The sequence below is a fragment of the Panthera leo genome, chromosome A1 (genome assembly GCF_018350215.1).
Source record: "Panthera leo isolate Ple1 chromosome A1, P.leo_Ple1_pat1.1, whole genome shotgun sequence".
NCBI classification, from domain to species: domain Eukaryota; kingdom Metazoa; phylum Chordata; class Mammalia; order Carnivora; family Felidae; genus Panthera; species Panthera leo.
In genome coordinates, this window is record NC_056679.1 from 16,120,830 (window position 1) to 16,135,343 (window position 14,514).

At 31.8% G+C, this 14,514-nt stretch overlaps 1 protein-coding gene across 8 annotated transcripts in view; it reads right to left on the bottom strand.

Moving 5' to 3' along the window:
- Window positions 1-3,491: 3,491 nt before the first annotated feature.
- Window positions 3,492-14,514, bottom strand: part of POSTN (periostin) — a 35,725-nt gene continuing 24,702 nt past the window's right edge. Inside the window, exons 18-23 of one of the 8 annotated variants that reach the window (XM_042955802.1) lie at window positions 11,828-11,917; window positions 11,070-11,159; window positions 10,262-10,339; window positions 9,787-9,870; window positions 5,445-5,486; window positions 3,492-4,268 (exon numbers count right to left, since the gene is read on the bottom strand). In XM_042955802.1, coding sequence (XP_042811736.1) covers window positions 4,231-4,268; window positions 5,445-5,486; window positions 9,787-9,870; window positions 10,262-10,339; window positions 11,070-11,159; window positions 11,828-11,917 — 422 coding nt within the window. In that variant the 3' untranslated portion in view covers window positions 3,492-4,230. The remainder of the gene's footprint in view (window positions 4,269-5,444; window positions 5,487-9,786; window positions 9,871-10,261; window positions 10,340-11,069; window positions 11,160-11,827; window positions 11,918-14,514) is intronic. The other 7 variants (XM_042955865.1, XM_042956051.1, XM_042955929.1 and 4 more) reach the window with 7 other exon arrangements.

The window sequence follows — 14,514 nt, forward strand, 5'->3', positions numbered from 1 at the left end:
TATACTCAAGTTGATCCATATATTCAACACAATCTCAATTCAAAGTCCAGCAGATACCTTAATTTTTTTGTAGGAATTGCCAAGCTGATTTAAAAATTCATGTGGAAATGCAAATAATTTGAAATACCCTCTCAACTTTGAAAAAGGTGAGCAGATTTGGAAGACTAACCCTACCTGATTTAATGACTTATTTAAAAACTACACTAATCTAGTCAGTCTGGTGTTGCAATTAAAATAGACAAACAGATGAAGGGAACAGAACACAAAGAAGAAAAACAGAAATAGACTCATAATATATGGAGTTTTGACAAAGATGTAAAGACATATCAATACACAAAGGAAAGTCTTTTCAGAAAATGGTGCTGGCTTAATTGGCTATCTATAGGGGGAAAAAACCAACTTTGATTCATACCTGCACCTTAAACAAAAATGAATTAAAAGTGAACTATATACCTCAATGTAAAACCTAAATCTAATAAAACTTCTAAAAGAATATAGATCAGAAATTTTTGTGAACTTTGGTCAATGAAAGATTTCTTAGATATGACAACCAAAGCATAATCTATAAAAGAAAAAACATAAATACAACTTTGTCATCTTCAAAAACACTGCCGATAGAATGAAAAGATAGGTAACATATTAGGAGAAAATGTTTACACCTTATGTAGCTAATAAAGCTATCTAATCTATCTATCTATCTATGCATATACATAAGATATAAGAAATTCTCAAAACTCAATAATTTTTAAAAACACCAACCCAATTAAAAATTGGCAAAAGATTTGAACAGACACTTCAAAGAATGTATACAAATGTGAAATAAGCACATGAAAAACATACATCAGGGAAAAGCAAATTAATACCACAATAAGACTACACTACACACCTATTAGAATAGCTAAAATTAAGAAGATTGTATCAAGTGTTGACAAGAGAAATTGGAACTCCCATATACTTCCGGTGGGAATTTAAAATAGTAGAACTGCTTTGGAGTATTGTTTGGCAGTTTCCTAAAACATTAATCACATACCTTCTGTGTGGTCCTGTAATTCCACTCCTACATAAAATCCCAGAGAAAGAAAAGCAGACAAAGAACCCATGCACAATGTGTGATTCGATTTATATAAAAGTCTAGAAAATGCCATTATCTAGAGTGACACAGAGTAGATCAGTAGTTGCTTGGAGACTGTGGTCTCAGCAGAAATCTCTATAAAGCAGTATTTCTCAAAGTTAGGGCTTTGGACTTATGCATTAGGATCAATTAGGAAGCCTTATTTGGAACTGCAGTCTTAAATTCAGTGTGCTCAAACTTATATGCTACTTATGCAGAGAACAGTTAGAAAAAGCTGAAATCAGGTAATATAGAGTCAGCACAATTAGGAAAATAAATGTGTTTGCTATACGCAAGTTTGTACTTGTTGAATAATGGAATTGTGGTAAGTTGATTGATGGCCTGATTTAAGAGTACAAGGTAAAAACAGTTACATAAATTAGTTGAGCCTCATTTTTTTCATATAAAACTGGAGATGATAAAACTTCAGAATTTTTATTTATTAAAAACATTTTTTTACATTTATTTTTGAGAGACAGGGAGACAGAGTGTGAGTGGGGGAGGGGCAGTGAGGGGGGTACACAGAATCTGAACCTGGCTCCAGGCTCTGAGCTGTCACGCCGGGCTCGAACTCAGGACCTATGAGATCATGACCTTAGCTGAAGTTCGATGCTTTACCGACTGAGCCACCTGGGTGCCCCGAACTTCAGAATTTTTTTTTTTTTTAATTTTTTTTTAACGTTTATTCATTTTTGAGACAGAGAGAGACAGAGCATGAACAGGGGAGGAGCAGAGAGAGAGGGAGACACAGAATCTGAAACAGGCTCCAGGCTCTGAGCTGTCAGCACAGAGCCTGACACGGGGCTCGAACTCACGGACCGTGAGATCATGACCTGAGCCCAAGTCGGACGCTTAACCGACCAAGCCACCCAGGCGCCCCCCGAACTTCAGAATTTTTAAAGGATTAAATATTGTGTGTAAAAGTACATACTACTCTGCCTTTTGAGTTTACAGAAAGTGTTTGGATAGGATTAATATTTATATTATTTATTTATTATTAAATCCTTATTTTGGAGTTTAAAATTATTTATTTTCATATATTTTAAATCTTATTTTTATTTGTATTATTGTTATAGTTTATTAATAATTATTACATTTTATCTTTAAATATATTTGCATGTGTCATTTGAAAGACTCTGTCCTTTACCAAAGAGATATGCTAGATTTTTGTATGTGTACTAACCAAAACTGATTTCTTTTCTCTTCTTTGGTTCAATAATAATAATGGAAAAAAGGGCAGGGCTTTAAAGTTAGCAGTCTTTAAAAAGACCTTAACGTCATTCCTATTGTTGTGGATTACCATGTTCAAAGTACAACTTGGGAACACTTGTCTCATCATCAAATGAAAACCCTGAAGGCGGCTAAATGAATGAGCCAAACTTCTATTTACTCTATGCAATAACTTGTGATCTTCTAGAGGATCATGAACAACATGCTGTCTGTTTGGAATAGTCATCTTTGTTGATGATGGTTCAGTATATTCTACCAGTACTACCTTATATAACCATCCCTCTGAATCATTTTGGGACCACCATGGCCACACTCTGTCCAGTTGAGATTGTAGTCCCAAAATTCTCTGCATGAATACAGAGTTAGTAGGGCATTTTGCTTCCTGGCAGAGGTTCTAAATGCTATACATAAATCTCACCACTATCCTGGACTAGAAAGCATTCTGGAAAACCAAGGCTCTTGAGCACTTCCTCCACGTCACTGCCATATCTTTATATTTTACTTCCTCATCCCAATTGCTTCCCCAAAAAACCAATGCTTTCACCTACCCCCCCCGCCCCCCCGCCAAAATTTAGATCCTTTAATTGTATGTTAGTAGTGAGGCTCTCATCCAAGCTGGACATCTGTGATCAAGACTGGTATCTTGAGTTTGACCTTCCTCAGTTTTTTGTGTATAATACAATTTTATTACATAGTCACCAGTTTCTCATGAGTATGGATTCTGTTCCCTGATTGCTCTCATTCACAAGATGACACTTGTTGAGATCTAAGTAGATCAACTGATATCTTTATCATTCTCTGCAAACAAATATTTTTCTTTTACTATGCAATGGATTCCAGTGTTACTTCAGTCTTAGTTAAGGGAATCTCTGTGACTTTTCCTATGTCTAGCAAAATCCTAAGAAAAGTTAATGTATTTGTGTCCTTGTAGAACTGTTTATTCTTCTACTATAGCTCATAGTGAGTTATGAATTATTGGTGATTTGTTTCTTTACTCTTTGAAGACAGTAACTGTCTGGTTCACAACCTGGCATGGTTCTGGGGTTCTATTAGGTATTCAGTTGATGCTTAATGATTGCTTCATTGAGTAATGATTCTTTATATAACATAATAGTTTAAAAAATTCAAGAAACACTAAATTCATTCAATTTCCTTTATTGAGTATTTGTAATAAAAAAAGAGGTATAAAGTCTTGTTCCCAAGTCCAAACCACTTATTAATTTAAACCTTGAGTTTTCTGATTACCCAATTTGAAGTAATTCTTTTTATAAGTGAAAAAATTGTTTTATTGAAAATTTGAGATAAAAATATGTATTGAAAAAAGCATATGGCAAACATTTCAAGAGTACAAAATTAGTTGTAGAAATAACATAATTTACTGGTAATCCCACATTGTATTAGAAATGTGTGAAGTTTTTTGACATAAAAGTTTTGTTTGCTTGTTTTTTTAGTACTGAGCACCCAGTTTTATAGCTTAGCTTCCCATAGAGAGGTACCTGCTTGCATACATTTTATCTATCTCTTAGATTCAAGGCTTAATCTTCTCAATGGAATGTGAGACTTGAATTTTGATAACTCAGGTGACAAGAATCTTCTTTGATGGATTCCAAAGTTAGCTAGAATTTTTAATGTCAATATGTAAAAGCCTGTATGTAAGGTGTTCTATTTCCTTCAGTTCCTATCCCACAGCAGACTAACCCCCACAATTTCCTTCATGTTTCTCATTCAGAGAAAAAAAAAGATGAAATTTGTATTCAGAATTTTTCTGTGTTTGCTTTTTTTGTGCTGGTGTTTCTTTTCCTGAAGTCAGTGTGGCTCTCATAATTTTCGCTTAGCATCAGGTTATTGATTTAGGGTGGTATAAACTTTGCTGTCTGGTTGCTGGATTTTCACTGAGAACGACCTTCTCTGGATCGTCTTCTAGATCCTGATAGGAAGAAAGAAGAACACATAGATTGTAAATGTGATGAAACTTTAGAATTTAACAATATGATATCCTATGCATGACTATATCTATAAAGACCATAATTTCTTACTGTATTAAACATTAGATTCTGTTTTCTTAATATCCTGTTTATGGTGATGAAATCAAGGTTATCTTTTGATTAAAAGTGTATGAAAATAATAATTTGAAGTTTGATTTTAGTTCTTTAGAAAACTTGGATGAATAGGATGTTTAGAAGAAATCCCTGATAAAACCTTCAATTAAAAAGTATTTGTATAATTGATTCTTTAATTTCAATTGTCTATGTTGGGTTGGTTTAAAATCAGATATACCTATAATGCATTTACAATCCTTGCAATTTCTTTTGACTATTAATATGTAATTATTTTAGAAAGTCCAATCTTGGAATTTGTTTGAAGTTCCACATGGAAAATCTGTCATTGTTTAATCTATTAGAATGCAAGAGAACCTGAGTGAAAGATTAGAAAATGCATATAAGTATAGTTATGAAGAAAACTGTAGTGCATGGGTAATATATGCATGTGTATAATCTACACATTATATCAAAATTTTGTAGAAAGTTATATTAATAACTTTCTATATGTGTATAGTTTTATTTTTTTATTATTTTTTTAATGTTTATTTTTGAGAGAGAGAGACAGAGCATGAGTGGGGGAGGGGCAGAGAGAGAGGGAGACAAAGAATCTGAAGCAGGCTTCAGGCTCAGAGCTGTCAGCACAGAGCCTGATGTGGGGCTGGAACCCACTAATGTTTACTAACCTTTAATTTTACTAATGTTTCAAACTGTAGCCTGATCTCTAACATTTTTAGAGAGTTCAGGTTCACCAGCAACCAACTTTTGCTTGGCTCATATTCAAGGATTTCTTTTCAACTTAACTCTACTTGAATCTACTTTAGTGGTTTCAAAAATCTAGCACTTTACTTGAGTATGATTGCCTTTCCTTTAACATTTGTTATCCTTACATCTTACTGATAGTGTAGAACATGAATAAGTTATTTTCTGATTTTTATCAGCAAAATACTTTGCCTCAAAATTTGCTAACTTGTCTCCCTGAAAGACAACAAGATCCAATAAAATATATTAAAACATTACCCTTTGGACGTATCTCCTATGCACAGTACTATCAATACATTTACCTTGAACTCTTTTGTTGGCGTGTATCTTCCTCACAGGTGTGTCTAAAATTAAATAGTTGTAGTTAGAAATACTTTCAAGTTATGGCTAACATAGACAGGAGACCGTAATTAAAGAAAAGTATAAAGTTTAAAATAAGCATCACTTAAACATGTAGTTTTTTTTGGAATCATGAGACTTTTTCATTGGCTACAGACAGGCATTTGTTGTCCACTGATGAGAACGAATGTTCACTATTTGCAAAACATTGTTTCATTATGGCATTTGGAGCCCCATACAATGTGTCATTTTTCCATAGAGTAAGTGACTTACATGACTTTTTCACCTTTTTTATAAAAAGCATTGCTTTATGATGAAGGAATATTTAATATTATATACAGTGTAACAGAAGTGTCTTCCCAGAGATACTGAGTCATTTTTCCAGTCATTCCTATTTGTGATGTATCAGACTTCTGCCTCTGAAATTCTCATTGTAAATTAATTCACAATTACCTTATAGAACGCCAGGACAACAAGATAGCATTGGCCTAATAACTCTAGAAATATAATATTAACCAACTTAGGAAATGTGTGCCAACATACTCCCAAGTTTAATTCCAATCCTGTAAGACCACTTATAAAATTAAGTAGTTAAAAATAATAAAAGCTTTCATATTTAAGATTTTAAAGTGTTTCATAACTATACAGTTTTTTTGTTGTTATAGTTGCATAATACTTCCCAATTCCTTGTTTTTCTTTAACTCCTCAAAAAGACCCCCTGGTAGGCCCAAATTCACATTTTCACTCTGCTATTGGATGCTTAAGATCAAGGTTAAATGTGGTTTCTACAGTGACTTCATTTTTCTGCTTACCTTGTAAAATTTTTCTCTATACATTTCTTGCTTTTATATATTATTTATACCCAATAATCAGGTCAAAATCTTTCTATTATATATATATATTTTTTTTTCAATTCTCTGAAATTTCATTAAAAAGTAAAGCAAGAAACTGTCACCAACAGTTATGTTGGCTGTATGACACCAAGTAAGAAAGAAACATTTTAAAAATGTTTGAATAATTTTGTTTCTACATGGCACATTTCCAACATGGTTTATTTCCCACGGAATGTAAGATGTGTAATCACTTATGATATGTTGTTAATAGAGTAAAATAGAATACAGAACTGTAGAAAACCTCATTAGGTTCGATATTGAGTCTAAGTTTTTTTGAGATAGAAAAGTCTGAATTATGGACTATGGTCCAATTGATATATTTCCATTAACTTCAGGTTTATTTGGTAACAAAATAAGGGCTTATAAAATATAGTCAAGAAGAGATGGATCCAGTCTTTAATTAGTGAATAAGACCATTGTTTATAATGGACTTATTAAACTCCAAATAACAGTTACTGTATAATTTAAAGCAAGCTCACCGAAGTATTCGCAGCATTACGTTTCAAAACAAGCACTTACACTCAGATTTTCTTTCATATACTTGGCAGCATCCAATTAAGTAATTAATTTGTTACTAGTTTGCTATGATAATATTAAAATAAGAAGTATTAATTGTTTGCAAAAAAATCTTTAGGAGAAAGTCTAATAAAGTGTAGAAAACCAGATTTGTTCCCAGTGGCTTTCTGCTATCTCAATATGAATGAAAGTGGGATCAAGTCATATGCTTAGAGAAGCAAAATGTGGGAGAATAAACCAATCATATGAATGATCCCACATGAAGGCCCCTCCCTACCATGTTTTATGAAACACGCAAAGTGCTTCAGCCCAATTATTTATAGGATTTTTGCATATTTACCATGGGTATGGCTCTCAGAAATTTAAATTAGGTGTAAAATATTACTTCATTACATTTATACTATATAAGTGTATTGTGTTAATATAGTTGGCCATGATATTTACAGTAGCTAGCATTACTGGGAGCTTGTGTTTACTGAGCGTTATTCCAAGTGCTTTTCATACATTAACTCATTTATATGTAAGTGACATTACTATCCTCATTTTCAGATGAAGAATCAACTTAAGTTAGTTTGAGTTGGAGCCCAGATCAAAAGCCAGACCTGCAAGCTGATCCCTATTCTCTACACAGGCTTTACATGTTGTATTGGCAGATTTGTCAAAACCATCCAAAATGACTTGTTTTTTGTTCCTTCCTCTATAGCTTGATATTCTCCCTTAATTACTTTGGTAGTTTTAGTAAATGTCATTTTATCTAAGATAAGTGTGAAACTTCTATGCATTTCATGAGAACATTTTTTAGTTGGGGGCTTGGATGTACTTCAATGATAAATCACAATATTGAAACCAAAAGGGCCACTGAGCCATGTTACTAGTCATGACTAGAATAATTGAGGAATATACTCAATTCATCAAAATGTACTATATGTATCACTATAAGCAGTCTAGATAGAAAACTCCAAGCTTTAATATGAAGACTACAGTTTGGATAGAGATCAATTATCTATACTATGAAAGAACAAAAGCAAGCCTTGCGTGGTGTACTCTTTATTCACAGCAGCTTCTTTGGAAATAGGTATCTTAGGATCTGGACACTTATAACTCAGTGATGACGCATTGGTTTTACAGGGCTAGGAAAAAAAAATACTAGCATGTCTAGTTAGTTTCCAGATACTAGTAACTATGCTTCTTATGTTGTCTTTCTTATGAGAAGAAAAGCCTTAGAAATGTTTTTTAAAATTTGTGATGTGGCGTTGTGGAAATTAATGCTTTATAGATATGTAGAGAAACCAAATATTGAGAACTAAAGGAATCAACCTCTGGGATAAAAATAACAGGAGTTAAAGAAAGATTTCCTTAACTAAAATTAGAATATCATATTCTTGTAGCAGGTATATTTTCTTTTGCCTGAAGTTATTGTTATGTACTTAGTTCGCTGTCTAAAATCGACTTGTTAACTGGGGCTTATTAAAGGTGAAGAAAACATACTTACCTGAAGTTTAAGACTAAATAAAGCAAAGCAATGTATATATAGGTGCAGCTACTAATTGATTCATTCTCTAAAAAGCACTGCCATTCTACAAAGCTGCTTACTATGGCAAGGACTTAACAAAAAAAAAAAAAGAATTCAATTTAACCTTCATAATATCTTCACCACTTCCCTCAAATCCTTGTTTTCCTAGCTGACAGTTAAACATTTGTGGGTAGATGAGTAAATTCTGTATTAGATCATACAGAAAACTTTGATTCTATTACGGTTTTGGCTGTGTCACACTCTCCCTACAGTCTGAACGGAAATCTTGTATTTTTCAGACACATATTTTTCTATTGAGGGGAAATTTAATCATTGGTTAAATAAAAATTATTTATTTTTACTATTGCTGAAGGGTCTCAACACTATATATAAGAGATTTTACCTATATAAAATAAAGAATAAAGAAACAATTGCTTAAAATATGTGTGGTCCCAAAAGAATTTACATCTTGGACATAGTGATAACAAATTAAGCAGAAAAACCATCTTGGACAATACTTTGGAGAAATACCAAGTTTCAGTTGTGTTTCTCAAATATTTCAAGAAGTATTTTTGATTTTTGTAAATAATTTATATGCTTCTTTAAAACAATTTGTCATCTAAATACTTTCATTTTTAATAAAATGAACTAGAAATTCATTTATTCAAATGCCAATTACCCAAATAATATTTCATTAGTATTTACTATTTCTTTGAATAATTACCATTTAGAGTTTGCATAAGATTTTGAATTCTTTTTTTTCTCCTTTGGTTTTAAAAGCAGGTCCTTTTAATGCCATAGACAGAGAACATTCATACTTTAAAGATTAATTTCGTATGCAAAATAATTTACATCTCCAGGTATAGATTATCACTCAAACTGTTAGAAGAAACAGATATTCATTCTCAAGAATGTAGTTTGGAAAAGAAAATTGCTAAATGCACTGTTTTGTTTTTATTTCTAGATCTATGCACTTAAAAAATCTATAAACATGCTTTTTATTATTGTTGTGGGGGCAGTGAATACATTTTTTTAAATATAAAAAGTATGTCAATTTAGACTTCTTTAAACAACTACCAATTTAAAAAGTATTCTTCTTTCAGATACTTAAAATATCCTTACAATTATCTGTATCAAAGAAAAAAAAATATTCATTGCTCCCCAAGTTTATACCATACAACTTTTTAAAGACCGTTTCAACTAGTAATCATTTCTTCATTATTATTACTTAAACTTCTATTGAACTGATCAGTCTCTTAAGACAATGTATGATGTTGTCTTTTTCAACCTTATGAAAAGAAGAACCTGAATGTTCAGTCTTTAAAAAGTTGAATTCAGTCACCAGAACCTGTTAGGCGGGTTAGTGGTTTTCCTTTTACTAACCTCCCTGAAGCAGTCTTTTAATGTCTTCATCTTCAAATAAATGACCATCACCTCCTTCAATGAATTTGGTGACCTTGGTGACCTCTGAGAGGATACATGTTTATAGCAGAAATTGGTTTATGTAATAGAAACACAGGAGACTTGATGTGATACATAATGGCATCTGGCAAACAATGAATTCCAGACCAACACTTGGTTCTTTTTCTATCTTTAGTGTTGGTTTTTGATAAGTCAGTTTTCTTATAAGGCTATTGAACAATATATCACAAAACAATCAATACAACCCAATGTCATTTGGATTTCATTCTCTATCTTTGGGCTTTTTTTCACATGTTGGCATGGAACTTGAATGAAAGAATGAGATAGAGTAGAAAACCTGTAAAAGGGCTCAAAGATTATCTTAGACTGAAACAGGTAGCTTAGGTCAAGTCACATTTTAATTTTTCTACACCTTCTTGCAATATTTATTGCTGACCTTCCTGCAATAATTTCTTCAGTGTTTCTTCTGTTTCTCCACCACCAGTGGAAATCCTAGTGTATTTTATTTCAGGACCTGAAAGAAAGGAAAAAAAATTTTTTTTAAAAAAGGTCTAAAACAGCTATGGGCAAACTTCCTACCGAAAGGGCCAGATAGGAAGTATTTTAGACTTTGTAGGCCATACGGCTCGTGGTGCAGCTATTCACATTGCCATATTAGTGTGAAAATAGTTACACACGTTATACGAAGGACTGATCACACTGGGTTCCAGACAGAACTTTACGTAAGTAGGTGGCGCAAGCCATGGTTGCTGACCGCTCATTTAAACAAATACTTAAAACATAGCTGAATTCAGAATTTTAGGCTAATTCATTGGTGGGAGACTGACACAGAGGTTTGCTAACTGATCAGTTGCCTTATACAAACTTGTGTATATTTCACTATGTAGATGTGTAATAAACCTTAAGCTAAATGGAAAATCAAAGGAGGGAATCGTTTTTCTTCTGGGATTTACTAACTCATTACAAATAGCAAGGGGAAAATGTTATGTCACATGTATGAATATGTATAATAAAGACACATGCTTATAGATTACTCCACAAATTCCAATTCAGAGAAAAACACAGATTAAATAGTTAGGATAATATTATTGCTGTCAAAAAATGATGTATCTTCAATAACCACCATGAAAATGACTTAGTCAATTTCTCTAGTGATTCTTATAGAGACAGAGCTTTTTTTAAGATTTACTATGGTTTTATCTTTATAATTCAAGCATAGTTCCATGTATGGAATCAAAGATTACCTGTAATGATTCGTTCTTCTCTTGTCTCTTTTTCGGTTATTTCCACAGGCACTCCATCAATGATTTTAGTGTATTTTTTAATAATTGGCTCTAAAAGTAGGGGAAGAAAAATGCATATGGTATATCCCCTTATGATGCCTAAACTGCCAAATGTAGACATTTTCATTATTAAATATATTTCTCAAAGCCATACCATTTAGAATTCAAACATAATCATTTGGGGGACATATCTTAAATAGGTTTAGATCAACAAATGTCTAAAAAGCGTAGTAGTTATGTCCTGAATCTTGGGTGAGGGAGAGAGCTAACTCTCCATGCCATACTTATTTTCTGACAATGGAGTGAGTGTTTAGTAAGAATCCAGGGAATTATACATCATTAGAGTGGGAACCCTGCTGGAGAGTCCCAGCAGTGACTGATTAGTCAACCTTATACAATGGTCATTTTTTCTTCTAAATCCAATAGATCACTTTGTATTGACATTATTATCATTATATTTCATAATCATCACTTGCATATGCACGATATGCATATGTTGGACCTGGTGACTTAATGGTTAAATTAACTCCAATTTGTTACATTGGCTTAATTTCATTAAAGGTAAATTGTATTTTATTTGTAAGTGAGAAAAATATTCCCACAATTTATATAAAAAGAAAGCCAAGAAAAAACATCAGATGTTCAATATATTTAACCAACACTATTTCAAAATGATCACAGTGATCCTAACTAGGCTTTAGGAAATACACATAACGCACCTCCATGGATCACTTCAGTTACTGTTTCACCTTCTTTAATCAGTCTGAGCTCAGGTTCACCTTCAATTTTGACCTTTGTTATTGTGGGTCCTGAGGTATTGTTTTAGGAGACAAATTATCATGTTAAGGCAGTTCTTTAACTTTGACAGAACAGGAAATTTGTTTTAACACTTGGTGTTATTCAAACATCAAAGTGGTTTCAGGTTCTATGAAATCAATTTTAAACATTTCCCATTGTCTTCAAATTAAGCAGTATTTATGAGACCAAATGACTCAGTCTATTGGTGTGCTACTACAATTACTTTCATGATTCATGTTTTAGCATTTAGCATAAGTTCATCCATTCATTTGCAGTTGTGAAGTAGAATCACAGAAGGTATTATATGTCGCTGTACTTTGTGAATTATACAGTATGTACAAATTTAAGTTGCTCTAATGATAAGTAATTTAGATCTTACTTTACTATGCTGATATCATCTATAACTTTTATTAAATTTTTAAATTTAATTTTTAATTACTCAATACTGTACACTTTTTATCAAATGTGCATAAGACTGAACATTTAAAAAAACCTCAACCTTTGGTACATATATTTAAGACACCGAATTTCAGATTTTCTGGGAAAATGAATTTGAGTACTTACCTTATATGTGAAAATTATTTATTGATTAATAATTACTAATTATTTTAATAATTAATATACTAATTAATAATAAAACAGTCCTTCAAATGCAGAAGTTAAACAAATGTTGCATTTGACTTACAAAATGATTTTGCTCCCAGAGAAAATCATTTTGAATGTTAGAAAGCTGATTACTACATTAGTTGACCAAGACTATTTTATAGAGAAGAAAAGTAAAGTTCAGTACATTTAACTCATACTGTAACACCCTTCAGCAGTTGAATGTCACTATATTTGCTTATCCTTGAGAGGCTTTATTTGTCCAGAAATTTTCAATGTTACACCATTACCCAGAGTTAGTCTAAAACAATCTAAAATAATGAAGATAATTGTTCATTCAAATAATAAATGAATGATATCATAATATTTGATCTGTGGGACCAAGGGATATTGAGTATCAAGTGTAAGTCCAGGTTTTTAAGGTGTAGAAATTTCAAAAGGAAAATACACCTAAGGAATTTAAGAACAGAAATGAGTTAATAAAACATCCAAATCAACATTTCTTTTGGAAAAGCCTAAACTGAAATTTCAGAAACACCCTCTATCATGATGCTCTATGAAGGTAGGGATTTTTATCAAATCTTTTTTTTTTCACATTTACTGCCAGCACTTAGGAGAATGCCTAGCACTATAATAAGATGCTCAGTAAGTGTTTGTTGAAATGAATTTCAGTTGATTTATTCTTAATTCTATAATTGGTTAAGTACCCTTTATAAGAAATACTTTAAATTGTATTTTGGAGTCTAGTATATACTTAGTAAGAATTCAGGAGTCATTAATGAACCTGCAAAAGTTCAGTGATAGGGAAATGCCAGTAGCAATGTTAGAGCTGGACAATTGTGAATGGCTGTCAAGATAATTATGTGTTTCCTTCAGTATGTTACACAGACATAAAACTTCTGAATCTTTGAACTTAAAAATTTTTAATACGTCGGTGACATGACCCCATTTGTCATCCTTGTTCCCTTTCTAGGAAGAACCCAGGTAGAGTTGATGCTCCACTGGGTGCCTAATTCAAGAAAGATTAATACAATAGAATCCCACTGGCAAAAATTGGGAAGATAAATGGGTTGAATGAAGAAGCTTGAAAGAAAAGATAGGAATCTTTGGAAATAAGAAAAACACATGTGAATGATTTTGATTATAGAAGCTGTGTACAAGTGATTATATAAATTTTTAGGAAATCTAATTTTAAAAAGAGTATAAGAATGTTAAAATCAAATGTATTACCAAGGATTATTTGATAATTTTCATTAAAATGATCAAGAAAAATTTCTCAACAAAAATTTAAGTGATTTAATTTCTTAAGACACCAAATTCTCATCAAAATATAAAAGAAATCAAATGACCATAGGTGTAGTATTTTTTTAGTAAGCACAGATTTCAAAGCCTACATCAATTATCAAATTTAGGTCTCAAGAATAAAAATATAGATAATTAGCTAGGAAATAAACTTTTATGTGTATGTTTCCAATACTTAAATGTAAATCATGGCCTGCCTTTAAAGGAACAGACAAAAATATTCAAGAAATTGCCATCTCAATTTACAGAATGAGAAGAAATATCAAAAATAATCAAAGTTATATCAAATAATCAAAAATAATTAAAGTAATAGTTTTTTTGACATTCAATTGAGAACATGATTTATTCTTTTTTTTGAAGATTGTTTCTATCCTTCTTAAGAATAAAGGAGAAATCCTGGTCTTTTCACTGTGGTAAGTCACCACATTAAGATGCTTAGACATAAAAATAAAATGTTCTTACGGTCTGACCCTTGGTAATAATTAAAATACATGAAATAAAGGTGGCATCAAAAATGTTGGAGTTGACTAACAGACAGTGACGGTAGAAAGAAAACTATTTAATATTCTAGTCTGAAATACCAGAAGGAAAATAAATATACCAATTGATGTATATTATATATATGTATATAAGAATATGTGTATTCTCAATATGTAAGTTCAGGACTGCAATTAAGAATACTTATTTCTTTTTGACTTAATGC